The sequence below is a fragment of the Oncorhynchus keta genome, chromosome 16 (assembly GCF_023373465.1).
Source record: "Oncorhynchus keta strain PuntledgeMale-10-30-2019 chromosome 16, Oket_V2, whole genome shotgun sequence".
In the NCBI taxonomy this organism is placed as follows: Eukaryota; Metazoa; Chordata; class Actinopteri; order Salmoniformes; family Salmonidae; genus Oncorhynchus; species Oncorhynchus keta.
This window is the reverse complement of record NC_068436.1, coordinates 5,915,959-5,943,706: the sequence shown is the minus strand read 5'-3', so window position 1 is coordinate 5,943,706 and position 27,748 is coordinate 5,915,959. Positions and strand designations below refer to the sequence as shown.

General features: G+C 44.8%; 3 protein-coding genes across 15 annotated transcripts; 2 read left to right on the top strand and 1 right to left on the bottom strand.

Annotated features, from left to right (window-relative positions):
• Positions 1-449: 449 nt before the first annotated feature.
• osbp (oxysterol binding protein) lies at positions 450-14,255 on the top strand. Of its 12 annotated transcripts, XM_052464571.1 has the most exons (20): positions 608-833; positions 1,707-1,885; positions 3,837-4,045; positions 4,427-4,595; positions 4,940-5,051; positions 5,299-5,497; positions 5,659-5,773; positions 6,108-6,165; positions 6,286-6,456; positions 7,100-7,345; positions 8,813-8,933; positions 9,018-9,121; positions 9,352-9,632; positions 9,798-10,057; positions 10,696-10,737; positions 10,912-10,959; positions 11,587-11,619; positions 11,711-11,743; positions 11,851-11,889; positions 12,266-14,255. In XM_052464571.1, the coding sequence occupies exons 2-20, from the start codon at positions 1,749-1,751 to the stop codon at positions 12,406-12,408; spliced, it is 2,520 nt and encodes an 839-aa protein (XP_052320531.1). In that variant the 5' UTR covers positions 608-833; positions 1,707-1,748; the 3' UTR covers positions 12,409-14,255. The 12 variants fall into 12 exon arrangements, with proteins under 12 accessions (XP_052320528.1, XP_052320530.1, XP_052320526.1 ...); XM_052464568.1 differs by lacking the exon at positions 608-833 and adding an exon at positions 450-584 and having other exon boundaries at positions 11,711-11,889; XM_052464570.1 differs by having other exon boundaries at positions 607-833; positions 6,111-6,165; positions 11,711-11,889.
• Positions 14,256-14,355: 100 nt separating this feature from the next.
• On the bottom strand, positions 14,356-16,591 carry ccdc86 (coiled-coil domain containing 86). Of its 2 annotated transcripts, XM_035789214.2 has the most exons (5): positions 15,912-16,591; positions 15,641-15,770; positions 15,247-15,321; positions 14,795-14,960; positions 14,356-14,594 (listed from the first exon to the last, which is right to left on the bottom strand). In XM_035789214.2, exons 1-4 carry the CDS (start codon positions 16,463-16,465, stop codon positions 14,820-14,822), a joined length of 900 nt encoding a protein of 299 aa, XP_035645107.1. In that variant the 5' UTR covers positions 16,466-16,591; the 3' UTR covers positions 14,356-14,594; positions 14,795-14,819. The 2 variants fall into 2 exon arrangements, with proteins under 2 accessions (XP_035645107.1, XP_035645106.1); XM_035789213.2 differs by having other exon boundaries at positions 14,356-14,960.
• Positions 16,592-16,604: 13 nt separating this feature from the next.
• glb1 (galactosidase, beta 1) lies at positions 16,605-25,258 on the top strand. The gene is made up of 16 exons (XM_035789208.2): positions 16,605-16,805; positions 17,808-17,977; positions 18,518-18,668; positions 18,846-18,906; positions 19,001-19,095; positions 19,282-19,462; positions 19,904-19,962; positions 20,169-20,290; positions 20,476-20,516; positions 20,858-20,970; positions 21,169-21,243; positions 21,818-21,907; positions 22,028-22,141; positions 22,493-22,624; positions 22,935-23,174; positions 23,544-25,258. The coding sequence occupies exons 1-16, from the start codon at positions 16,752-16,754 to the stop codon at positions 23,796-23,798; spliced, it is 1,953 nt and encodes a 650-aa protein (XP_035645101.1). The 5' UTR covers positions 16,605-16,751; the 3' UTR covers positions 23,799-25,258.
• The last annotated feature ends 2,490 nt before the right edge of the window (positions 25,259-27,748 follow it).

Sequence of the window (27,748 nt, the reverse complement as noted above, 5' to 3'; positions counted from 1 at the left end):
GACAGGAGGCCTAGGGCCTGACAAGTCAGGGGACTCATAGCCAGCTACTACTAAGGCCACAAACTGCTGGAGACTTGATGCCTAACTGGGCATGAGACATACAGTAGGGCCTAGAACTAGAACAGGACACTACGGGGTCAACTGAAGCTGGCGCTGCTAACAGACTGTGGACCCATGGCACAGACAAGTGTGACAGGTCAAGATACAGGGTGAGATGTTTTTCATCACCAATGAAATATCCGGATTGGGGTTATGGCAATCCGTAAAATTGTTTCCGTAAGGAATACACCCCCACCCACAGTGCTCCACCCAATGGCTGTATATGAAGGTTCCACCGGCGTTGAGAATTGTAAGTATTTTCCTTGACAAAGGTTTCTAACGAGGACTCTTATTTATGTGTTTACATTTTGAAGCGAAAGCACTTTGTCGTCTCTGGCGGCACACACAGGTGGTACCAGTGAGTGGGCTGGTTCGTTTTGCATGGACCGGTGCCCAGTTGAGTGGATATTTCATTATAGACCAATGGAATGGTTTACAATGTGCACAACCCGCCCACGTAAAACGAACTTGCCCATCGATACAAGGTAGGTAGACATATTTGTAAAAAAAAAAAAATAAAAAAAAAGTAAACAAACTGAAATCAATTGTGTTCGTGACATTTAATGCTAAGGAGAAGACAACTTTGATTGGGAAAGGTTGTAGCTTGATAGCTACGTTTGCCATGTTACTTTCATTTTTTTAATGCAAAAATAAATGTCCAGTCTGATAGTCGGATGTTGAAGTTGTCAAGCCCAAGGAAATTGCGTCAGTTTTTCCTCGACATACTGATAAAGGTTGGTTGTGTGGATCATTGATTAGCTATCTATACGAGCATAATATATGTGTATTTTTATTGCAAAACATGAGATGATTAGCTGCTCAAGGCATCGACTCTCGGTCGACGGTCGCTAGCGTCGATGTGGATCCGCCTGTCATTGTCGTGAGTCCGGTGTGTGATGCTGCACTTCAGCGCCAGGCTGTGCTGTGTTGTTAGGCCGCTAGCGAGTTTGTGTTGATTTTGCACTGACAATGCTAAATGTGTAAAGTGTACAGTCATTGCAAATTGTGTAGTAGTAACGTTAGCTAGTATCCCTCTAGCTTTATGCCGACGTTTGGATGGTAACGTGATTGCTGTTATCGTCTTGCCCTCGACAAGACTGGTTATGCCGTTAACGTTAGCTAGCTACTATAACTAGCTTAACTACCTGCTTAGCCTATCTTATCTAGCCCGAGTTTTGTAGGCTAGCTAGCATGCTAAGTCTTGTTAATTAACATCACTAGCAGCAGTTGGTCTCCAACAACTTATCCAGCTTTAGCTAAGTTGCCGATATCACTTACTATATCAATTTACACAATATAAACTGTTAACCAAAGCGAGGTATTTGACAGATAGGCTAGTGTCACTGATGGGGAATCGGGTGTTGACTGCTGATTGGAGCCCAAAGGCCGGTAGATGGCGATGTCGAAACGACTCAATATCGCCGCCTACCGGCCTTTGGGTTATGCTGATTGTAGAAACTGTTCTGACTTTTTACACTGACATCTTACGTGGTCTACTGCTAGACCTCTACGTATCCCAAGTGTGTATGGATTAGTTAGCTGGTAAATTGTCCTGTAGATTTTCCACTGCCATTTTCAGGTTGTCTTACTGCTTTTCATGTCCCTAGGCCCCAATCTAGTAGCCCACTGTGAAGGCTCAGGCTGTCATAATGTCAGAGCCCAAGGCACCCACCCCGACTCCGGCTGGAGACACATACAAAGGATGGCTATTCAAATGGACAAATTACATCAAGGGCTACCAGCGACGATGGTTCGTCTTGAGCAACGGTTTACTCTCCTACTACAGGTAAAGAATGGATGGAGATGGGCTTGCATGACATGGTACCTCTTTGCATCTGCTGTAACAGATGAGACTAACAGTTACCAGACATCTTTGCTGCCCGCAATTCAGGGAGGTCCTGCTTGTGGGCATTCCTGCATGTGCCGGAACCCCTTTTTATACTTCTTATGGTCTATTATTAAGCTAGGACTCCGGTTACATAGGCGGGAGGCAGGGTGCTCCTGTACAGTAGTTGGCGGTAATGCACCATAACATTGGACGCTGATAAACCCCACACAAGAAGAGGCGGGGGGAAACAATGTCAGTAGCTAGCTAGGACAATGGTAGACGTTTTCCTTCACCCCTGCCTGTCGGGCACTGTTTTCCTGCAGGGGAGGGCCGGTGTTCGGGAAGCGGGAGTGAAGGACACTGTGTTCTAGCTAGCTGGTTAGTTAACTAGCTAGGACTCCGGTGCACAGCATGCGGGATAAGTAGCTAGCTAGCACACCAGCAGACAGTGTATTTCACCCGTGCCTGTTGGGCACTGCTTTCCAGCAATTCTGTTAACAACGGCAAGGGCAAGTGTTTGGCAGGTGGGAGTGAAGGAAACTGTGCTAGCTAGTTTGTTAGCTAGGAGGACTAACTAAACGGTTATATTATAGCTGTGATTTGCTCTGTGTCGTTCCCATTTCCCCTGCCCTACAAGATGAATACAACTTGCTCTCCTTTATATGCCTATCATGAGTTTTGACTATGGAGCACGGTATCATAAAGAAATTGAAGCTAGAGGTCATTATGGATTCCCTGTGTTACTCTTTGCCATTTAATGGTGTCACAATATTGCATGACTCCTCTCTGTTCTGCTTGCAACAAAGGGGTGTGTCCGAATACTTATTGTGTTTTCAGCCCTGTGGGGGAGTCATCGTGTCTTCACTGGGCTGTGTAATATGAGTTGTGTTTGTTTAGTGATGTAGCTGTGTACCATTCACCTCCCACTCCAAGCATGCTGTGTGTGTGTGTGTGTGTGTGTGTGTGTGTGTGTGTGTGTGTGTGTGTGTGTGTGTGTGTGTGTGTGTGTGTGTGTGTGTGTGTGTGTGTGTGTGTGTGTGTGTGTGTGTGTGTGTACAGTACTGTTTGCCTAACAATTTAGAGTCGGGTGATAAGCACGTCCAACAATTCACACACTTCACGTTCCTATCTCTGAGTCTTTTTCCAAGTAAGGTTTTCTCTCGAAGAACTTGCCAAGAGTGCATTTAGCGAGACATTTGTACATAGGTTTTTGCAATCATGCAAAATTGTGAAACCAGAAATGGTGCAATATGAAATGTTTTTTCAACACTAGGCTATATTGCCTCTGAGATAGCATAGCTGTATTAGACAGATTCCTTTGTTCCATATGAACAAATTAGTTAGGCAACAATAGCCAATAGTCCACACTGGTCTATCAGTCAGCTGGTTTTTATTGCCACGCTTCTGAGTATTGGGTACACCCTCCTCTTTGCTTGTGTGATCATAATGGTTCCTGGTTAAACTGTCTGTAATTAGAGACCTTTACTAAATGTAATGTACAATAAAACATTCATGTGGAAGAGAGAACATTGTTGTCCAAAATTAGGTTACTCAATCTTGCTCCAACTAGCCTAAAGCTGCCTCAGTCTGAACATATTCTCTAGCCTTGGTCCCTCTTTCTGGAGTTTGCAGAACAAAAGAAACCAGGTAGGCGTAGTTAAAGTGATGTCTTTATCTTGGCTTCCAGTAGGCTTAGAGAGGCTTCTGCCATATTGCTTCCTATATGGTTCCTTCAGATGAGTAAACACTGAAGCGATCCAGGTTAGGGGGCTGGAAGTTGTTTTCGGACCAGCCGTACAAGCAGGAGTTGGAGCTGGTTACCGAGTTTTTCAGTTTTTTTGGTTACCGAGTTTTTCAGGAGTTGACCCTAGTTTAATCCACTCCACTTTCTCGCTCTGTTTCTCCCCAGGACCCAGGCGGAGATGGGCCACACGTGCCGGGGCACCATCAACCTGGCCACGGCCAACATCGCGGTGGAGGACTCGTGCAACTTTGTCATCTCCAACGGCGGGGCACAGACCTACCACCTGAAGGCCAGCTCTGAGGTGGAGCGGCAGCGCTGGATCACCGCCCTGGAGCTGGCCAAGGCCAAGGCTGTCCGCAATCAGGCCGAGTCTGGTGAGGGAGGGATTTGTCTGTGTAGAACAGTCTTTAATGGGTACAGAGAGAGGGTAAGGGAAGGAGGGTGTCTGAGTGGAGTGTATACTGCATGTGTTCCTTTGAGAGAGAGAGAGAACATGTTTTAATTCTCAAGAATTACAGTTTACTGTATAACCCCCAATTAGTGAGGGGGTGGGGCTATCATTCTGACAGAATGTATATATTTGTTCTTCATATACAGTACCAGTCAAAAGTTTGGACACCTACTCATTCCAGGGTTTTTCTTTCTTTTTTCCCTACATTGTAGATAACACATGGGATCATGTAGTAACCAAAAAAGTGTTAAACAAATCAAAATATATTTGAGATTCTTCTCCTCTTTTGCCTCTTCTTCTCCAGATGACTCTGGTGATGAGTGTCCGACGTCACCCCCTACCTCGGGACAGGGCGGAGGGGCACGTAACTCTAACTCAGAGGTACAGTCCACACTGCGCACGCTGGGCAGCAAGGTGGAAGACCTGAGCACCTGCAACGACCTCATCGCCAAGCACGGCTCCGCCCTCCAAAGGTCAGGGGTCAACCCATCACTCTCACAAACCTTACAATCAACAACTGGTTGATTTCCCCCGTGTATAGATACCAATATTAATAGAACAAGATAACTTTGCTCACATCCATAGAACACATCAATGGATGCAAAAAGCTATTGCTGGGTTCTATCCTTACAACACATAGTAGTAACTGGTTGACCAGGTAAGGGCTAAGATTTTGTTATGGACCAGATATTTTTCTTGTTTGCAGAGTAGTCTGTGAGTGAATAAACAAATGACATGTACTACATACAAAAGGGATGGGCTGAGGGGGATGCGTTGAAGGGACTGGCTGACTCCTTGGCTGTGCCCCTGTCCTTAGGTCCCTGTCAGAGCTGGAGGGGGTGCGTCTGGGAGGCGACACGGATGGCAAGATCCGGCAGGTGACGGAGAGAGCCACGTTGTTCCGCATCACCTCCAACGCTATGATCAACGTACGTGTTGTTGTTGGTGTTATTGTTTTTACAGTGTGCAAAGGCAACTGGTTTACGAAGCGATTGTTCATAGAATACAGTGAAGGTCTAATAGTGCAGTCTAGCTGAAGCCCACAGTACGAGCCATCTGTTTCTTGAGTGTCACACAAACATTTACAAGGCTTTGTGGTGTTGTATGAATGTTCTTAAAGCATTTCTTTGAGATTTCCCTGACATTCCTCTGTTTCCCTAACATTTCTCTCCCCAGGCATGCAGAGACTTCTTAGCGCTGGCCCAGGCCCACAGTAAGCGGTGGCAGAAAGCCCTGCATTCAGAGCGGGACCAGAGGATAAGGCTGGAGGAAACATTGGAGCAGCTTGCCAAGCAGCACAACCACCTGGAGAGGGCCTTCAGAGGGGCCACCGTACTGCCCCTCTCCCAGAGCAACCCTGCCCTGAACAGCAAGAGTAAGGCATCACCTCTGACCCCGAACAAACTGTTACATTAACTCCTTGACCCCTGACCTTTAACCCCCCTCTAACTCCAAACGGACTGTTAGCCTGCTAGTTAAGTCAACCAGTGAATCTACAACACACTGTCATTCATAATATTTCATTTCCTCCCTCAGGTTTGGGCTCAGCAAAGGGAGACGCAAGCGACGAGGATGATGAAAACGAGTTCTTTGACGCTATGGAGGACCCGGCAGGGTTCATCACTGTACCGGCCGACCCCAAGTATCATAGGTCAGCACGCCTCTACCTCTTTTAAAAAAAAAAATTGTAAACAATTTTTTATTCTTTAAAAAAATGTTTTGTATGTATGTATGTATGTATGTATGTATGTATGTATGTGTGTATATATATATATATATACACACATATATGTATATATATGTGTGTGTGTGTGTGTGTGTATATATGTGTGTATATATATATATGTGTATGTTTTACAGTTTTTTTTCTCTCTCTCTCTTACAAATGTCATTTTATGAGGAATAAACTGAGCTTTTAGAAGGAACTGTAATTGGTAAATGCACTTCTTTCTTTCTATATATCTGTTTCCTTCTCCTCCACTCAGAAGGTCAGGAAGTAACATCAGTGGTCTCAGTGCTGAGACTGGAATCGATGACCAATCGGTGAGTCTGTCACTGTGTTTTGAAATTTGAAATATTTGTTTAATTACTTGCTTTACAGTACATAGGATGTCCCTTGAAATAAAACGTATGTGTTCTGCCCTCTTCATTGGCCACCCACAGCTTTGTGACGAGCAGTCGTTGGGGTCCAATCCGGAGTCGCCCCAGTCCCTGGAGGTGGAGCCAGTGAGGAAGAGGCGGACCAAAATTCCAGACAAGCCCAACTATTCGCTGAACCTCTGGAGCATTATGAAGAACTGCATTGGCAAAGAGCTCTCCAAGATCCCCATGCCTGTAAGAAACACGTGTGTGTGTGTGTGTGTGTGTGTGTGTGTGTGTGTGTGTGTGTGTGTGTGACTATAGACTATTGCAGCACACCCTAACCATTGCTTTTAGCTCTGTGCATTGTATTGAAGAAGGGCAGAAGGGAGGGAACAACTTTCTGGAATGAAATGGATCTACAGGTAAGTGCCAAAATAAAGGAAACACTACTTGAGTAAGTGAGGAATAGAGTAGATTGAAAGCAGGTGCTTCCACACAGGATGGTTCCTGAATATATTAAGCAATTAACATCCCATCATGCTTAGGGTCATGTATAAAAATGGCCAGTTTCCCAAGTATTTTGGCTACCACGGCTAGAAAAAGAGGTCTGTGACTTTGAAAGAGGGGTCTCGAAGGAGCATATGGGGTTTTAAAGTGTGTGTGTCTCATAAACCAGATCTCTACCCAAATGAACATTTATGAGAAATTCTGGAGAGGTGCCTGAGACAGCATTTTCCACCAAATTGTGGAACAATGGTGTCGCATCCCTCCAATAGAGTCCCAGACACTTTGTCAGTGTTTCCTTTATTTTGGCAGTTACCTGTATTTTTCCTCAACCCTTTCCATTTCTAAGTTTCCTTTCGTCCTCGCCCCCCGTTCTCCCCATTTATCTCAGGTGAACTTCAACGAGCCCATCTCCATGCTGCAGCGTCTATCCGAGGACTTGGAGTACTACGAGCTCCTGGACAAGGCGGCTAAATGCCAGAGCTCTCTGGAGCAGCTGTGCTACGTGGCTGCCTTCACCGTATCATCCTACTCCACTACGGTCCACCGTACAGGGAAACCCTTCAACCCCCTACTGGGGGAGACCTACGAACTGGACCGGCTGAGGGAGAGCGGCTACCGTTCACTGTGTGAGCAGGTAAAGGTGGGGGGGAATGACTGGTTGGGAGAGAGGGGAATTGGAAAAACAGAAGGGGGGGTGATGGCTACAAATTAAAATAGTGAGGGGCTAAGTGCGGGAGGGGGCAGAGAGAGAGTAGGAGAGAAGATTTGCATCTACAGTGGTTGTATGTGTTTTAAAACCAATACACATTCAATTAACCACAAGTTGACATCACAACAATCTGATCATATCAATCCGGTTTATTATGAGTTGCAACAAGGAGACCCCTCCAGAACAAAAGCAGAGAAGGCCCTTAAATATGAATCCCACAGCATCAAATGTTCTGTAAACACCAGCCCGAGATGCTTGCAGGAAGTGCCAGCAAGAGCTGCTACAGTGACACAGTTACATTATCTCTGTCCTCGAATCGAGCGTCAAACATTAACCATAACATTTGATACCGTCAGTTTTAACAGGTCAAAGGTAGAACATCAGTACTTGGTTACAACAGACAATTATAGACGTAACAAGTGACGACAACTTCATTAGATAAAACGTTACATGGTTGGCTCCTGTTCCCCTTCCCCAAGGGAATGCATCTGTCTGCCCCCCCGCACATAGTCATGTTTATTACATATCAGTCCCATGTCGACAGTAAATCAAATACAGGAAAATAATTTCCCATTACAATTCCCACAGTACGTTTACAGAGAGGGCATCTATGGGTAGTGGGACCTCTATAAACTGTCAGGAGATCCAGCGCTGTCCATCACCTGTGGTGCTGTAACACGTTCCCTTCTGCAGTATCACGTTCCAATAGTCCAACACGTAATACCCATAAAACCGCGGAAATGGTTCCAGTGGTTTTTCCACCATTCATTTTTCACATTGTGAATTTTACAGATTTTGTTTTTTTATATTTATTAACTGTGTAGGCTTACCTTGGTGTGATGTTTTGATAGCCGTGAGTTTTATCAATAGATTTGCCTCAATTGATTCCCCAAATGCTATGGTTGTTATTGGTGAAGTTACCGTGTCCGAGAGATTTGTGTGGTTATCAAAACGTCACGCCTACACGAAACACAACCCTTATATTAAGTAGTTCTAAAATCCCAGATTGAAAAATTAATGGTGGGAAAAAAAAGAAAAAAAAACGATTGGAACCATTTCTGGGTTTTATGACTCATACTGTGGTACTCAATTTTCTGGAGGATTACTGAGAGGGAAAACACCCCCTAGTGGCAGCTGTGGGAAACAACAGCTCTCTTTACTCCCATGCGTATGAAACTAAGTTAGATAAATTGTTTAAATATGTTGTTTTATCCCAGCACAACCATATCACACTCACTAAATTGGCTAATCATCAAGCCATTGTTTAGTGGATTTGGGTGTTTTTAGTGCACAGTTAAAAAGAAACCTGTGGTTCCCCAGGACCTGGTTTGCAAAACACTGTGCTAAGTGACTCAATTGTAATATTGCCCTACCCAATCCTCCTTCATCCAGGTGAGTCACCACCCGCCTGCAGCTGCTCATCATGCCATCTCAGAGAGAGGCTGGACCCTCCGACAGGAGATCTCCCTCGCCAGCAAGTTCAGGGGAAAATACCTCTCCATCATGCCTCTGGGTAAGGCGGTGTGTTAGGGCTGCCAGCCAAATGTCTCCATCAACGCAAATGTGGTGTAATCTATGGTGTATTCGTCTTCCACAGGCTCTATCCAATGTGTGTTTGAAAAGAGCAACAATCACTACTCGTGGAAGAAAGTAACTACAACAGTACACAACATCATTGTGGGCAAATTGTGGATCGACCAGGTAAGAAATATTTCACACATGATGGCTATTTCTGTTATAGTGACATTATCAGGCCACAATTTTTTGGCATAGACGCACGCAGCACCTACTATGGACGTTTTTAGACTATGGATTTTTTAGACTATGGATTTTAGACCAATTCCAAGCTTTAAAAAAAAACAATCTAGATTTAATTAGGTGAACGACACATTTTTAAAGAATTCCATTCTCGCTCTCTCTGGTTTTCTCAGTCGGGAGAGATAGACGTGGTGAACCACCGGACCGGTGACTGCTGCCATCTCAAGTTCGCCCCGTACAGCTACTTCTCCAGAGACGTGGCCAGGAAGGTGACTGGTGTGGTGACCGACAAGGAGGGTAAGGCCCACTATGTGCTGTCAGGGACGTGGGATGAGAAGATGGAGTTCTCCAGGGTGATGCAGAGCAATAAGGGAGAGAACGGAACCGAGGGCAAACAGAAGACCGTCTACCAGACGCTCAAAGCCAAGGAGCTCTGGAAGAAGAACCCACTACCGTGAGTAGAGTGTGTGTTTGCTGATGAGGTGCTGTCAAAGAACATGGCTTTTTCAATCATCTCACCTGTGTTTGGCATCTCTCTCCATTGCTCTGTCCCTTCCACTTCCTCCTCCATCCTCTCTCTCCCCTCATTTCCCATCCTCTCTCTTTCTCCCATCTGCAGCGAGGGAGCGGAGACTATGTACTACTTCTCGTCGCTGGCGCTGACGCTCAACGAGTCCGAGGAGGGCGTGGCGCCCACCGACAGCCGGCGACGGCCCGACCAGCAGCTGATGGAGGCGGGCCGGTGGGACGAGGCCAACGCCGAGAAGCAGCGGCTGGAGGAGAAGCAGAGGAGCGTCCGCCGCGAGAGGGAGAGAGAGGCCCAGCGTGCAGCCAACCTGCCCGAGGAGGGGGCAGAAGGGGTGGAGGTAGCGGAGGACGGTAAGGAAGAGGGAGCTGCAAGAAGGGCTACATCCCAATTATCTCTCCTTCCTCCCAGTGTCCACTTGTTGACTTTCCTATACTTATTTGAAAGGAAATGACTGGTATGAGAAACAAGGTGGAGACACCCACTGACCCATGCCTCACCAATCCAATATTTGAAGTACTTACATCAAATCAAACTTAATTTCACTTAACGTGAAATGCTTACTAACAAGTCCCGAAGGGAGGGGTCAATGTAAATAGTCCGGTAGCGATTTTATGAATTGTTCAGCTGTCTTATGGCTTGGGGGTAGAAGTTGTTGAGGAGCCTTTTGGTCCTAGACTTGGCGCTCCGGTACCGCTGAGGATATTATTGGGACATGCCCAAGATGGGAGCAAGATCCAGTGTTGTGAGTAAGGAAGTACTCCCCGTTAAGTTGAACGAGGAGTCTGGTCTCTTTGGCTTCCTATTGTAGCTAGAGAGAGAGGACACAGAGATGGAGGCAGGTTTGAGGAAAGACCAAGTGAGTGTCGTCCCAGAGCTGTCTGTGTTCATAGTCTGCCTGTCTGTCCCTTTCTCCTTGTGTGTGTATAGATATATATATATATATATATCTGTCTGTCTTTCACACGTGTCTGTCTCTCTGTCCCCCAAGCTGTCATTGAGGACTCTTTCATCACTGACTCGCCTTTGAAAAGCAAGTACTCCTCCTCTTCCCCCTATTGTTTCACTTTACTCTCTCTCACACACACACCCAATCCGTTCCACTTTTCACAAGGTAGGTGTATTTTAATACCTCTGACAATCCATCACCTCATCATATCCCGCTTTCTTTATTCATCCATCCATCCTTGGTTTGTGCTGTGTTCAGCCGATGCAGTGGAGATTGGTACGGAAGCGAGCCAGGCTTCGGACGAAAGCAAGTACCACTAACTTTCCTCCCTCCATCGCTCTGTCCTTATAGCACTCCCTCGCTTTCTCCACACTTTCACTCTTATTCCCTCTCCTTCTGACACGTGATCCTTCTAGCACTTTCCGTTTAGTGTGTATATGTAGACAAATGGTAGCTAGCTTTCTTGTGATGCAAATATGCGAGTCAATCAATACCAGGGTCGTGTTCATTAGTGCACACTAACAAAACGTTTTGCAACTTTAAACAAGTTTCTTATTTGACAAGTTCAGGTAGTCCCTTTCCTGTTTTCGGGACGTTTTTCTACCTAAGGTGTCTAGTGAATACGACCCAGATTTCCAGGCTATGCCTAGAAACGGCTTATTCTTGTGCTGTGAAATGCACATTTTGAATTCTAGTATTAAACAGTGGAATGTTTGAAGAAAACAATTTTTTGATATGCGGCAATGTCCTGTGGTAGGAAACCGCTCTGTAGCGCAGTAAAAGCAGGCTAGCTTTAATTTTCCACACCAGTAAGTATCATCGTATATTAAATAGATTTAATTGGTTAGGTTGTAGGTAAAAAAAAAAAATATTTTTCCCCTTTTCATTTCTTTCCTTTCTGTCAATTATTCATGTTCCTCTCTCCCCCTTCAGCGGACCCCGACGATTCTCCACCTCGCACTCCAAGCAAGTAGCCCTCTACTCTCTTCCTCTCTATATCACTGTCTATTTCTATCCACACCCTCACATACTCATCTGACAGTCTTCCCTTTTGCAGCCTCACATGGGCCGCCCCTCTCAGAGTATCAAAGCAAGTATTCATCGTTCGGGACACACACACACACACACCATGATTTCATTCTCACAATTTTTTTTATATCATACCTCATATCTTTCCATCTTGCCCCCCTCCCCCAGTGGATGACATGGAAGGTCATTATGGAGCTGCGGTCAAAAGCAAGTAACACCAGTGTTGTTCGCTCTCTCTCTCTCTCTCTCTCTCTCTCCTTTCTGTTATTTGTCTATAGTTTGCGTCTCCTTCCTCTTAGATGCTCTAGTAGTTGCAGTATAACTTGGTTGAGAAATACTCTTCCCAAAGTCTTACGGCGTTCGTATGTGTGAAGTCTTGTAAGCACTAGACATGACAACTCTGGTAACTATTGTAGCTAGACACCACCATACTGCTGCAATGTTGTCCTTGTCATCCTGACCTCATCATTTTAATTGTTTTTGATGCAGAAGTCCCTTTTCCAAAGCTTCCATGGCTGGTCCTCAACATCCTATGATTCTTTCAATCGGTTAAATGTCTTTCTTTTTCTCTTATTTTCGTCAGGCGTCCACCAGGACAACTATGAGGCGATGTGGTTCGAGCGGACTGAAGACGTCATCACGGGAGAGTCCATGCACGTCTACAAGGGGGGCTACTGGGAGGCGAAGGACCACGGCAACTGGGACATGTGCCCAGATATATATTGAGCCCCCCGATCAGCGAATTGTACTAACCCAGGCATTTGGAACAAGCCACCCTTTTTCCCCCAATTGAAGAAGGGACAAACTGGGTATCGACCCTGTTTAACCACAACCCTCCCTCTTTCAGGATAGATTTTGGGTTGTAATGCCCCTTACCTCTCCCCTATCACTCTCTGTGGGGATGGTGTGTGTGTATAGGGGCGGTGAGATCCTGTAGGACAATGCAATCAGGCAGGGGGAAAGACCTGCCTTCATCTTACGTGTAGGGTCAAGTTACCCTTAGATGCTGATTTGGGGTCAGTTTTCCATTTCCCCCCCGCTAATGTTTAAGGTCAGGATTGGGGGGGCCGAGCTGATCCTAGATCTGTAGCTAGGGAAAATGTCACCCCTGAAGCTTCATCTTCACTACAATGATTAGATATCTCCCTTTAGAGCCACTGCCACTGGCTAGACCTCTGTGTCTTCTGTTTCTTCCTTTGCTGCTCTCTTTCTCACCCACTCCATCTCTTGCTATGTTAGTCTGTGGAAAAGACTGGGGGCAGATAGATTCTAGCGATTTAACAATATCAAACACTAACTCTACCTTGCTCCTCTTCCAAAGGATATGGACTAAATGCAAATGGACATGAACAGTTTGTGTGAGAGTATATGTCTGTGTGTGTGTGAGGGGGGTTATAATAGCAATGGGTTGGTGCTTATGTCTGCTTTGAGGCTGCCAGATTTTCAAAGCTTCAAATGCTGTTTAAGATGTTTTTCTTTTGAGAGAGAGAAAGGGGGTGAGCAACATGCAGGAGCCCACGTGTGTGTGAACTCGGTGACATCACATTAGCTCCTCTGCTGTGGCTATTTGGGCTTGGAGCCTGTTATCCCTCTCGAGGCAGCGGAATCGGCTAAATGAAGGATGTATCGTCATAAAATACTATTTAAAACAGTTCCTACGTCCTACATCCCAAAGATGACTTCCACCTCTTCAACAGCAAAACAATCTAGCGTAGCCTTATTTTTTTTTTATTAGGGTTAGTGTATGAAGCAGACTCAACCATAACATATTGGAATAGTGGCCTAGTAATTTAATGTCCAAAATGGCACCCTATTCCCTATAAAGGGCACTTCTTTTGACCAGGCCCTGGTCAAAAGTAGTGCACTATAAATGAATAGGGATGCATCAGTAGATTACTCGTAATCTACTCTAGTTGAAGTGTGTGTGCACTAGTACAGAATGTGAGCTTGAGTGTGAGGTCCAAAAATAAGAAATCACATTTTATTTTCAAGTGTACTTACAAAATGTTGAGACCGAGGAAAAAACCGAAACAGAACATTGCTAATATTTGTGTATATATATATAAAAGTAATAATTAGTGCTATTAATAATATTGATTAGTTAGATCTAAGTATGGTGATTTGTATTTAAGGCCAGAGAACTCCCATTTGTTTCTGTAAAATAGAACATGACTGTTTCTACTAGAACTGGATTGTCCTCCATTAATTGTAACTAGTTTCATTACTCTTTTCTCATACTCCCTGGCCCCGTACACACTCACGTTGTACAATACATTTGATCCAGTTAACACTGCTGTGAAGACACCACAATAGTTGTAAAAAGAAAAATATCAGCATCAACCATTGTCGGGTGTTGTACAACTAGTTTACTGGACCTGTCTTGAGTTGAATGTCCATCATTGTATTGTTCATATAGTCTGAGTTTTCTTTCACTGTCTTTCCAATCATCTTCTCTCCATTTGTTGTAATTTCCCATCTTTTTAAGCTCATTCATTCTCTTATGGATCTTGGTCATGGCACTGAGTATAACAGCATCACAGGGTGATGTAATAAAGCCTGACTGGAGAAGTGCACACTTGCTTTAGTGTCATTATTCATTTAATGCAACACACTAAAGTGGGCAAAAAGCGATCTAGTGAACCACTAAGAAAAAAAGGTTGGGAGACCCACCAGTATAACAATTTGCTTTGTTTAATGGAACATTGCATTACACGACAGTAAACCTAAGAGGTCAAGTAAAGAATTCTTCCAGCCCATGTTTGGATTTCCACAAAATAGAGAGGTAGGAGGCACTTTCTGCATCTGCAATGCTCCAGACGGTTACTTGTTTTGAAAGGGTTTGCTGCTCATGCTCTCCAGTTCTAGCAGCCTCACACACAGCATTGGCCCTACCCCCTAGGCACTGTGTAGATCTGAAAAGGATTGGATAGATTAAGCAATATGGTGAAAATTCCACCTAGCCTATTGAGGGGAAAGATCGAACGCCTTCATCCTGGAGGAACTGCAATACCGGGTCTATGCGTGGAGCAAGCCCCTTTTCTGACTGGTTCTCTCATATCTACATGAAGTGCCTAGGGGGTGGTTCTCAACAGAGCTGTAGATCTGAACATACCATCAGTCAACCAAGTGCACTCCCTCTACTTGTCCCCTTTGTCTCCTTTCCGTGCAGCTTTTGGGTTCCTGGGCTGTGATTTCTGCAGCATGGCAAGTGTGTCCCTCTTTTCAATCTTCCTCAGCTGTTTCTTCTTCATCCTCTTGATCTTTGTTGTGTTCCGGATCTGGGATGGAAATATCAGGGGGGGGGAATGTAGCGCTTAGCCTGGGGCCATATGTATCAAGTGTCAGTAAGAGGGCTGATTTAGGATCAGTATTGCCTTTTAGATCACAAATGAACAAGATAACATGGGAGAACCTGATCATAGAACAGCACTTCTACTCCGAGACAATTGATACATACGGCCTCTGAAGTCAGCAATAGAGATCTGCCTGGCTCACGTAGGTTACAGTGAGGAAAAGACCCCATCTCACTTGAGATCACGTGGGGATTTGTGCGTGTTTACTTACCACTTGCACAACCTCCCCCTTCCTCTCGTTCTCAGCTCGCCTTTTCAAATTCTCCTCATGCCTCTTCCTCTTTTCCTGTAAGGGACAAAAGATAGCCCCAAACAATGACATCATGAGGGGGGACACCTAAACAATCACAGTTGTCCTGCCAACCTCTTATGTGTGGTCCATATACTAATGGTGTGTTCCAAGACATCTGCGAACTCTGAAAAATACAAGGTCAAATCCTGACGCCAGTGAGCATCAGGTTGGAAAGTCGGAGCTCTAGATAGAGGCCCAAGTTAAAAACGATTTCCCCCAGTCGGAGCTCGTTTCCCAGCTGTCTTGAACGCAGTTTATGCACTACTTTTTAAGATGTTAGTGCACTCTAATATGAACAGGTGACTACACAGACCTCTTTCTCCCTGGCCTTGTCCTCCTTCAGTTGCAGGGAATATTTCTTCACCAGCTCTTTCTCTCGCTTGGCCACCATCTTCTTCTCCCAGGAGGTGCACAGTGGCTTATCTCTTACAAGAGCCGAGAACCTGAAACAAAAAGGAGTTCTATAAAAAGGTACATTTTCATGAACAATTTCTAGGCAGTGTTTGCATGGGCTGGGCTGACTAGTAATAGTTTGCATTTGCATGCACTTAGTTAATGGATTGTAGGCTATTGCAACTACTGACCTTTGCTTGTTGCGGTCTTTCCATACCCGTCCAGATTTCGGTTTACCCAAAGGTATCACGTCACGTTTCTCATTTGACTCTGAATGAGTCCTCTTTTTGGCCGTTTTATTTGGGCGGTGCGGAACAGTCTCCATTGGTACGGGACCAACCTTGTTTTCCTTCGCGTTGCAATGATGTGACACAGTTGAAATAACGGCACCTAATGATTTCCCTACAGGTGTGTCTGACTTGACCAGTTTTGGACATGCCTCAGCTGTTGCCAATGCATTTGATTTGGACTCACTGCTTGGAAGTTTTTTCGCACGAGTCTCGTCGGCAACTGGTTCGACGACTACAACCTCTGGTTCGGGTTCCGTCTGGTTCTCATTCGTTAACTCTTGAATGACAGATTTCCTTGTTCGGCGTGTTGGAGTCTTCGGTACTTCGGATTCGAGATACACAGCTGGGGTCCGTACTCTGCGCCCGCTACGAGTCCGAGTCACAACGGGAGGAGGCAATTCGTCCTCTTCGGCGCTCAATCCTTCGTTTGGTGTTATTTTCTCACTTGTCGACATGTTGTCAAAATTATATGACGATGTGACAACAAATAATCAATACATATGTTATTTACAGACCGTAAGAAGCGACAACGTGAGCAGAGTTCGGAAGCCCACGTGTGTAAGCGATTTCAGGAAGTACGAGCATACAGTTTAGTTTGTGCCTTGAGCATTCTATGATACTGCCGCCTACCGGTAAGGCGTTAGTACTGTCATAACAGCCATCGTCACATGACAATATCCGACTTCCGCATCTCATCTGTTGAAGTTCAGTCAATCAGTCAGTGCATCACGACATTGAGAAATGGCTTGCTCAAGGGTTGGAGTTGTGCTACTGTGTTCCCTCTTTGCAAGTACAGTAAGTACTCTTACATGGTTAATTTCGTAGTAGCTTAGGCTGAATTGGTTGGAAAAGAGAACACACGTGATATTGTTTCATACAGCTCACAGATAGCAAGCTAACTAGTCATAATCCAAGCCTCCTTTTGGCATGCATTTAAAGGTTGAATGATGTTTAGATTAGCCTATAATTTTGAACTAATCGCAGGTTCCTTGAACCATTTACCCGCTAGTGTACTGATGTATCGTATCTGTGTTGATTGCTTTCAAAGTAGCTAGCCAGCAACATTTCAAACTCTGCTTAATTGACATGAACTATCACAGTTGATCTACTGTAAACCATAGAAATTAATAATTTAAATGAATATTAGAATGACCTCTTGTCCTCTGTATTCATTTTAATCGAGAAGTAGGGCTTTTCAACTTTGGAAAAGCGTCAAGTCTATAAAACATCGTAACAGATTGTAGTTTTGGCAACAGGAAAAGAAAGCAGAATATCGGTCCCCCTCTGGACTTCCTCTCAGTACCATATATTTGGTGGTGAGAACGTTCTATCTAAACGGATGCTTCAGCTTTATAGCCCCAGTGAGGTGTCTGGGTTAACCCTTCTGTCTGTGGTTGATCTACTGCAAGCCATATAAATTAATAACGTAAATGTGCATTACAATGGCCTCTTTTGCTCTCTGTATTCATTTTCATCGAGATGTAGGCCTTTTCATTTTATACATACAGCAACGGCACTTAACTAGGGGGCAACGATTGGCAGTCACGTTGTTGTTGCCAACCTTGTGCCGTCACCTGATAAATCATCCCTTCACCATAAAAAGCTGAACCTGTAACAGAACAGTTGCATGACTGCAATTAAATTCTATCAGTTGCTCTCAAGATGCGGCCACTCAGACAACTATCTCTCTAAAGTCAGTTTGCCGTAGCCATAAAAAAAAACAGGGCACTGACCGCATGGCTCCGCAAGATTTAAAATGACGGTATGTGACTCTTACTCTGTTGAAATCTCTTTCAGCTTGGTGTGCCGCAGACCTTCAGTGTGGACTACAAGAACGACTGCTTCCGTAAGGATGGGGAAGAGTTCCGCTACATCTCCGGTAGCATCCACTACAACAGGATCCCCAGGGCCTACTGGAAAGACAGGCTACTCAAGATGTATATGGCTGGACTGAACACCATTCAGACGTATGTAGACTTAGCCTGACGACTTGTTGTGAAAAACAAACAAACAAAGGTTAGAGACGATCCAATCGCTGATGCCAATCAGAGTATCAAAGCCAATGACGATTTTGCAAACCGCCTCTTTACCCACGTGTGCTCTGGCCCAACCCATTGGTTTCTGAACCAATCTGGGTCGGGAGGGATGCTCAGATCCAGACTCGTTGTGGAGAAGAAACTTACGTCCATAGGCTCGGCGTAGCGTTTAGTCTGGGTATCCAGGCAAATGTAGACTGGCCACTATGTCATAAATAAACTGAATGCCAACCAGTTAGATGAGTGTCTTCAATGTTCCTTCTAGTTTTCAGGTAGTCATTTCAGTGGCCCGTTGGTACATATGATTGACGCTGCTCAAAGTAATTCAAAGAGCCATTTAATCACATAACCTCCAAATGTTGATAACCCGACAGAATTCCTTCGTCGGGCCTTAAACCTCAGAAAGAGCTATGATTTACCATTCGGTGGTATGGACTTAAATAGTACATCATTGTCCATTTGACATTCCAGGTACGTCCCCTGGAATTTCCACGAGCCCTCCCCGGATCGGTACAACTTCAGTGGGGACAGGGATCTAGAACACTTCCTGCAGTTGGCCCAAGACATTGGTCTGCTGGTTGTACTGAGGCCTGGGCCCTACATCTGTGGAGAGTGGGATATGGTGAGAAAATGACTAAACAATTGTTTTATGATAAATATACCTGTTGATGATATGATGTGTAATAATGTTGTTTTCGGAAGACGATCAATCACAATGTAGTAACGGCACTTTGACATCCGCAGTGTAGTTCTTGACGGACTGTGTGATAATTTGCCCATTTCATGACCTGGTCTTTAGGGGGGTTTGCCTGCCTGGCTGCTCCACAAGAAAGACATTGTCCTGCGTTCCTCAGACCCAGGTGTGTATTGACCGTCAGATGAGACTACAATGGATCCTATTAGTATTTCAATAAAGAATTGTGTTTTTATGACACCCAAATCCGTTTGTTTCAGATTACATTGCGGCTGTTGACAAGTGGATGGGCACGCTACTGCCAATGTTGAAGCCGTTCCTTTATCAGAACGGTGGCCCAATCATCACTGTTCAGGTGAGCCATGTTGATATTCAATGATTAATAAAACATTTATTGGGGAATCAAAGTTTGGATAACTTCATATTGCCTTAAAACGCTACAATTCAATAGAAGACGGTTTGTCAAACATTGTCTCATCTCCTCAACAAGAGCTCATCTCTCTCTCCTCTCCCTCCCCTCTCCTCCCCTTCTCTCTCTTAGGTGGAGAATGAGTACGGCAGCTACTTTGCCTGTGACTACAACTACCTGCGTCACCTGACCAGTCTGTTCCGCTCCCACCTGGGGAACGACGTGGTGCTGTTCACCACAGACGGGGCCGGGGCCGGGTACCTCAAGTGTGGAACTCTGCAGGGCGTCTACGCCACTGTGGACTTTGGCCCAGGTAGTCTTCTGGGGCACAGATCTAGAATCAAATTATATTCCCAAATCACTACCATACTGATAATAGAGAAATGGCAAAACTGACATTAGATCAGTGTCAAGAGGGAACTGATGCAGGTCAAAATATACACAACAAAGGTCAACGGTGATACATTTTCTGTGAAATGCCTGGGATAGTTACTTACTAAATGGAACGGGTATTTTTTGAAGAAGAATAGAAGTGTTCAGTTGGTATGGTATCTATCTGTCTTAGATCTGGGTAGTTGTTGATTCATGTGACGTCTAACCTGGCCAATTTCCTTTTGTTTGCCAAAACAGACATGTTGACTCATTACGCCTTAGAAATCTATGACTGATGTGTTATACCATCGTATGCAGCATTGTTCAACAACTGTGTCTGTCTTTGCGTGTGTCTGCCTGTGCGTTTGTATTCGTTTAACAGGTGGGAATGTGTCTGCTGCATTTGATGCACAGAGACAGGCAGAGCCCCATGGACCCTTGGTAAGCATGTTTGTCATTTAGATGTGTATATATATATATATTATATTTATTTCTCCTCTCCAGATACAAACTGATACATACGAACAACAACTTACAGATGCACACAAACCATAACTACATGTCATTAGATGTTAGTGGTAAAAGTCCAACACACTTCTGTCCTCTCTAGCATGGCCAGATAGTGCTGACTGTATCCTGTGTTGCAGGTGAACTCTGAGTTCTACACTGGCTGGCTGGACCACTGGGGAGAGCATCACTCTACAGTGTCCACCGCCATCGTGGCCAAGTCCCTCAACGAGATCCTCGCCATCGGCGCCAGCGTTAATCTGTGAGTTGTGGTGGATGGATATTGGATATAGACAGAGAGATGAATTGATTGGATAATAGTCCGAATTCTATCACCAATCAACAATGATTGATAGGAATATGTTGACATCACACATGAAACATTTAACATCAAAAAGGCACAGAGGATTTTTCAACAAGTGACAAGTTATGAACCTCTCTGTGCAGATACATGTTTATTGGAGGAACCAATTTTGGATACTGGAATGGTGAGTAAAATTGTTCAATGATCCCATATTCTCTATTGCTCTATTGCAGAACCCAATCTAGTTCACTTTATTTGGGTTTAGCCATGATGTGAAGATTAGTTTATTTCAGTGATAATGCCCGAGAAGCCGGTGTTTGGAGGATATATTGGCACGAGTGTTATTAGGCCAGAGACGAAGTCAAGTCAGATGGAACAGAGTCAATAGGCATTTTAACATCATAGATTTAGCCGGTGGTAACTTGTCGAATAGACACCGGCTGGAATGCGGTTTTAACCAATCAGCATTCAGGATTAGACCCACTCGTTGTATAAAATCAAATGTTTTTCTCTTAATATTCTCAGGTGCCAATACCCCCTATGCCCCCCAGCCTACTAGTTATGACTATGACGCCCCGCTCACTGAGGCAGGAGACCTCACTGACAAATATTTTGCCATCCAGGATGTCATCAAACTGGTTGGTAACAGAGATATCACGCAACATGTCGTACATGCAACAGGTTTAATTAGATGATGCTTTCTTGTGACTTTTATAGCAAAAGTTTATACGGTCAGCATTTTAGTACCCTGACTTCTTATAAGTTTGTAATTAAAGGTAAATCGGTCAGTTTTATCACCTAATGATATCATATCCACCTGTATTTTCCCCCAACAGTATCGGAAGATACCAGAGGGACCCGTGCTTCCATCAACACCTAAATATGCTTACGGAGCTGTGCCAATGAAGAAGGTCGATCTTCTTCAGACATCTTAAACATTTGAGTTAGCACTTTTATCAACGTTTATTCGTCATATGCACGGATTAAAGAGAAGTGTGCACAGTACAATGAAATGCTAAAAAAGGCACTGCTGAGATTCGAACTCAGGATCTCCTGTTTACTAAACAGGCGCTTTAACCAACTAAGCCACAGCACAAGGTAGAAATTACTTTACCTGACCTTGTTGACACATGGCACACAGTGCGGAGAAATGTTGCAATATTTACATTTTAACATTTGAGTCATTAAGCAGATGATCTTATCCAGAGAGACTTACAGTTCGTGCATTTGTCTTAAGATAGCTAGGTGGGACAACCACATACAACAGGCATAGAAAGTACATTTTTCAGTAGAGTCAGAGCTTGTGGAGTGGAGGGTGGGGGGATCAAGTGCAAGTGTTGGTTAAGTGTTGATTTTATATATTACATTGTATCATAGGAATGTCATAATACAGTAAAAGCTATTTTCTATTTTTTTTTATCTTGTGTTGATTGAGCACCGGAGTGTACACAGTGTAGAATTGAATCCATCTTTCTGCCTCTTCAGCTCCACACAGTAGTCGATGCTCTAGATATACTATCCTTCTCCGGTCCTGTCAAAAGCATCTACCCGTTGACCTTCATTGAGATGAACCAAGTACGTCCACAAGCTCAATGTCTGTCAGTCCTTTTCTACACTAAGTATAAGCAGCTATGGTTGTTATGATCCAAAATGGCTGAGAGGCTTTACTCCGTGTATTTGTTTTCTCTCCAAAAGCCGTTTGGGTTCGTCCTCTATCAGACCAAGCTGCCTGTGGACTGCAGTAAGCCCACCCCTCTGTCCTCACCACTGAATGGAGTCCACGACCGGGCATATGTATCAGTCGATGGGGTGAGTTATTCACTGAAACTTCCCCGGCAATTCATTTGGTTTGCCTCAAGTTAACATGTTGGTGCTCAACGTTGGTCACAGGTCACAAATCCTTGTCCAAGGAGGACAGGTTCTTGTCCCATCTGCACTAAAACACCCAATTTAGACCTTGTTTAGTGAAATCTGTGTTGTAGTGGTGGGCTGGAACCGTGATCTGCACACCATGTAGGTTTCCAGAACCAGGGTTGGTGATCACTGTCATTCATACAAAGTCAGACTGGATTAGATTATCTCAAGAGGAAGAGAGAAAAGTCTTCAGGTTCTTCCAAAAAAGGAAAATGTCTGTTGCAATTCAATACGGTCTGTCATTAGGTTGCTGCTGGGATCCTAGAGAGGGACAAGGCCCTGACCATCAACGTGACTGGGAAGGCTGGGAGTCAGGTGGACATACTGGTGGAGAATATGGGCAGAGTCAACTATGGGAAAGACATCAATGACTTTAAGGCAAGAGGTTATTTAAAGCTGGCTCCCGGAGTAAACCTTTCACTTCCATTAGCTACTTAATTCTACATAACATTATTCGGTCCCACTGAACATTATGGGCTGGTTTCCTGGAAATAGACTAAAGTTCTAGAGTAAGCATTTTGTAGAATTTTAATTGAACCTGCTTTCCACCATTAGTATTAATTTGTAATTAGTATTAATTAATTAGTATTAATTTGAGTCTGGGAAACCCAACCCTGAGTGTCCTATGTACACATACACGACTATGATGTTTTGACTCCCTCCTCTCTCCCACTCTGTCTCTACACAGGGCCTGGTGTCTAACCTGACATTGGGGGCCGACATCCTCACCGGCTGGGAAGTCTACAGCCTCAGCATCGACCAGGCTGTTAGCCAGGGTCTTCTCTGGGAGATGGGCTCCAGGGAAGCTGGCACCCCACCACCTTCTCCCCTCTCCGTCCCCTCCTTCTATGGGGGCACCTTTGTCATCCCGGACGGCATCCCAGACCTGCCACAGGACACCTACATCCAGTTCCCTGACTGGAGAAAGGTGAGGTTTTACCTTTTTTTTTTTTAAAGGAGATTGTAATTGTTTGTTGAACTGTACTGTGCGTTGTTCCTGAGCAGGCACCCCAACTGCAAATTAACTTTATAGATAATGTAACTGATCTGCGTCTTCTGTGCGATGACGAGACTGGTGTGTTAGCCCTCTGAGCTAAAGCATTAACCTTAAACACACCTCTTCAGATCTCAGACAAGGTCACTCATCACAAAAGCACTGTTTACTGAACCACATTAGTTTCATATACCCTGGTGCAACATACTTGTCCCTGAAACTGCTGAATCCTGAACACGTATGTTATTTCTAGACTGAACATAATTGTATTTTTTTCCCCCTTTGTTTTGTTTTTCTCACTAGGGCCAGGTGTGGATCAACGGTTTCAACCTGGGCCGCTACTGGCCCGCTCGCGGCCCACAAATCACCTTGTACGTGCCTGCTAGCATCCTGAGCACGGCCGTGCCCAACAACGTGACCGTCCTGGAGCTGGAGGGGGACCCATGCACCCCTGGGCCCTGTACCGTGGAGTTCACCAACACCCCGGTCCTGAATGCCACGGTTAAGTCTGACCACAAACACCAGAGGGCGCTGTTCCATAAAGAGGATCTCTTATGATGAGCACGGATTAAAAATGCACTTACTGTATTTATCTGGAAGTGATCTATTTGCACTGATCTTTATAAAATCGAAGAGTAATGTTTGTAATTTAATCACGGGTGGCTGTACCTCTCATATTACCTCTATTTGACCTCAGTGTCTTAAGCCTACATGATTTTGTTTACACAAGGATCTGTATTCAAGGGGAATTATTTGAACAGTATGTATATATTTAGGGAAATTGAATGAAGTTCACTAAGGAAAATTAGTCATTTAGATGTGCTATGAACTTGAGTAGTACTCTAAATAGAAGTTGAGGTCAGTGGTGCTCAAAGCACCATCTTTTTATGTCAGGGCACTATGCAGCCAACAATGCCCCTTTTTAAAGACATTTTCCCGTTCACAGATCACATTCATGGTAAACACTGGCATGTCTGCTCAAGTGTAAATGACCTTTAAAAGTATCTTCTAGTGCGCTGCGCTATAGAGCGTCTTGAGTTCAATGCTGCCCTATATTGTGAATTGGGGGAACATGGTTGAGAAGGATGTGTCAAATGATCTGTGCCTTATTGTGTGCCACCTAACTGCAGGGATATTATGCTCTCATTGATTTCTGTAATGAACCATTTGGTGGGTCTTGTAAATGAATAGTTCTTGTGTTCAACTGAACCTGATATGCTTCCTTTTAACATTTAGATGATTTCAAATACTTTGGGATTTCCTTGTATCTTGGTTGTTATCATTTTTGTTAATGTTGTTTAATGTGCAGGCACAAACCATGCTGTACTTTTTGATTTATAAATGTTTTAATAAAATTAGGTGAATGCAATATGATAATGTCATAGTACCGCACAGATCTCAAGTTAGGATTTGAAATACAACCCTACATTAAAACAATCCAAATCTTAAACTCAACTATGGAGCAATGAAAAGATGAACACAGGAGAGGACTATACACAGCAGCAACACAAAACCCTCATTATTCATTCCAGAAGCCTCTGTTGTGGCCGACAGCTTCTATAAGCTTGCTCTGTAGTGTCTCTTTGGAGGGGTAGATGGGCAGCTGCAACAGAGTGACAGGTAAGTAATCCTTCTCACCCCCCAAAAAAAAAGATTTAGATGCAAGTGGCTGTTCCACTGGATGTCATAAGGTGTATGCACCAATTTGTAAGTCGCTCTGGATAAGAGCGTCTGCTAAATGACTTAAATGTAAATGAGTCTCAAAACTGTCATCTGTAACCAAATGAAGGGCACTATCAAAGGGCAAAGGTGGTAAAATCCCTGACCATAAATATTATCCTATTGATCAAATTTGTGGTTAAAATGTATTACAAATTCAAAACGTATCCTTTGTGGTAATTATTCGTAAAGCGTATGTTTGTTTGCTTGGTCACACAGAGTTGTGCAACCACGTCTTTGTGAATGCTTGTTGCTATGAATCTATAACCCAATAAAGCTTTTTTTGTGAAAATAGGAAATGTGTACATCGACATATTACAGAACCATTTTTTTACATGCTGTTGATGAACCTGTTGGTATTTTTATGTCAAAAGAGATCTGATGAAGGCAGCAATACTGTCGGTGGAGATTTCTTTGGTCGCGGTACCCTCTAGTGGTCTATAAAGTGCATAAACTGGGAAGGAGACAAAGGGGCCACGGTCAGTTGCAGACATAAATGTCATAGAGATGTAGTGGTTCAGGACTCAGTCAAACAACTCAGTCGATTCTATTTCATTCCCATCTACTCTGATAAAATAAAATAAAATCGATTTGGTAAAATATGTAATGCATATTGTTGATCAATGCAGTGCCATTGTTACACAATTCTTATCTGTCCAACTTCCAGAGTCTGACTTTGTATCTTTGATCATTATATTTCGATTTATTGTACCATGATAAAACACCAAAACCATTGTAAGGTTTGGTGAATCTGCACTTGGCCCAATGCCAACCCAAACTTTTATTATATTTTTATTTTATTTTTGTACCATTATTTTAACAGGGAAGACATATCAAGACCGAGGTCTCTTTTGCAAATGTGCCCTGTATATACAACATACATTTATACTTTATACCCAAACTAATATATATATACACATGAACCTTTTGATACAGGATGCAGTGATGAACAGGGCTCCGGGCAGCCGAGCGGAAATGGAGGAAAACTCGCCTCCCTGCGGACCTGGCATCCTTTCACTCCCTCCTCTCTACATTTTCCTCCTCTGTCTCTGCTGCTAAAGCCACTTTCTACCATTCTAAATTCCAAGCATCTGCCTCTAACCCTAGGAAGCTCTTTGCCACCTTCTCCTCCCTCCTGAATCCTCCCCCCCCTCCTCCCTCTCTGCAGATGACTTCGTCAACCATTTTGAAAAGAAGGTCGACGACATCCGATCCCCGTTTGCTAAGTCAAACGACACCGCTGGTTCTGCTCACACTGCCCTACCCTATGCTCTGACCTCTTTCTCCCCTCTCTCTCCAGACGAAATCTCGCGTCTTGTGACGGCCGGCCGCCCAACAACCTGCCCGCTTGACCCTATCCCCTCCTCTCTTCTCCAGACCATTTCCGGAGACCTTCTCCCTTACCTCACCTCGCTCATCAACTCATCCCTGACCGCTGGCTACGTCCCTCCCGTCTTCAAGAGAGCGAGAGTTGCACCCCTTCTGAAAAAACCTACACTCGATCCCTCCGATGTCAACAACTACAGACCAGTATCCCTTCTCTCTTTTCTCTCCAAAACTCTTGAGCGTGCCGTCCTTGGCCAGCTCTACCGCTATCTCTCTCAGAATGACCTTCTTGATCCAAATCAGTCAGGTTTCAAGACTAGTCATTCAACTGAGACTGCTCTTCTCTGTATCACGGAGGCGCTCCGCACTGCTAAAGCTAACTCTCTCTCCTCTGCTCTCATCCTTCTAGACCTATCGGCTGCCTTCGATACTGTGAACCATCAGATCCTCCTCTCCACCCTCTCCGAGTTGGGCATCTCCGGCGCGGCTCACGCTTGGATTGCGTCCTACCTGACAGGTCGCTCCTACCAGGTGGCGTGGCGAGAATCTGTCTCCTCACCACGCGCTCTCACCACTGGTGTCCCCCAGGGCTCTGTTCTAGGCCCTCTCTTATTCTCGCTATACACCAAGTCACTTGGCTCTGTCATAACCTCACATGGTCTCTCCTATCATTGCTATGCAGACGACACACAATTAATCTTCTCCTTTCCCCCTTCTGATGACCAGGTGGCGAATCGCATCTCTGCATGTCTGGCAGACATATCAGTGTGGATGACGGATCACCACCTCAAGCTGAACCTCAGCAAGACGGAGCTCCTCTTCCTCCCGGGGAAGGACTGCCCGTTCCATGATCTCGCCATCACGGTTGACAACTCCATTGTGTCCTCCTCCCAGAGCGCTAAGAACCTTGGCGTGATCCTGGACAACACCCTGACGTTCTCAACTAACATCAAGGCGGTGTCCCGTTCCTGTAGGTTCATGCTCTACAACATCCGCAGAGTACGACCCTGCCTCACACAGGAAGCGGCGCAGGTCCTAATCCAGGCACTTGTCATCTCCCGTCTTGATTACTGCAACTCGCTGTTGGCTGGGCTCCCTGCCTGTGCCATTAAACCCCTACAACTCATCCAGAACGCCGCAGCCCGTCTGGTGTTCAACCTTCCCAAGTTCTCTCACGTCACCCCGCTCCTCCGCTCTCTCCACTGGCTTCCAGTTGAAGCTCGCATCCGCTACAAGACCATGGTGCTTGCCTACGGAGCTGTGAGGGGAACGGCACCTCAGTACCTCCAGGCTCTGATCAGGCCCTACACCCAAACAAGGGCACTGCGTTCATCCACCTCTGGCCTGCTCGCCTCCCTACCACTGAGGAAGTACAGTTCCCGCTCAGCCCAGTCAAAACTGTTCGCTGCTCTGGCCCCCAATGGTGGAACAAACTCCCTCACGACGCCAGGACAGCGGAGTCA

Coding starts and splice junctions, on each gene's coding strand:
- osbp (XM_052464568.1), top strand. CDS start 1,749: ATGTCAGAGCCCAAGGCACCCACCCCGACTCCGGCTGGAGACACATAC. Junction 6,457..7,099: donor TCTCCAAGATCCCCATGCCT/GTAAGAAACACG, acceptor CATTTATCTCAG/GTGAACTTCAACGAGCCCAT. Junction 8,934..9,017: donor CCTCTCCATCATGCCTCTGG/GTAAGGCGGTGT, acceptor CGTCTTCCACAG/GCTCTATCCAATGTGTGTTT.
- glb1 (XM_035789208.2), top strand. CDS start 16,752: ATGGCTTGCTCAAGGGTTGGAGTTGTGCTACTGTGTTCCCTCTTTGCA. Junction 21,908..22,027: donor CCTTCATTGAGATGAACCAA/GTACGTCCACAA, acceptor TCTCTCCAAAAG/CCGTTTGGGTTCGTCCTCTA. Junction 22,142..22,492: donor CATATGTATCAGTCGATGGG/GTGAGTTATTCA, acceptor GTCTGTCATTAG/GTTGCTGCTGGGATCCTAGA.
- ccdc86 (XM_035789213.2), bottom strand. CDS start 16,465: ATGTCGACAAGTGAGAAAATAACACCAAACGAAGGATTGAGCGCCGAA. Junction 15,771..15,911: donor AAAGACCGCAACAAGCAAAG/GTCAGTAGTTGC, acceptor TTTTTGTTTCAG/GTTCTCGGCTCTTGTAAGAG. Junction 15,322..15,640: donor ACAAGGCCAGGGAGAAAGAG/GTCTGTGTAGTC, acceptor TGTCCCTTACAG/GAAAAGAGGAAGAGGCATGA.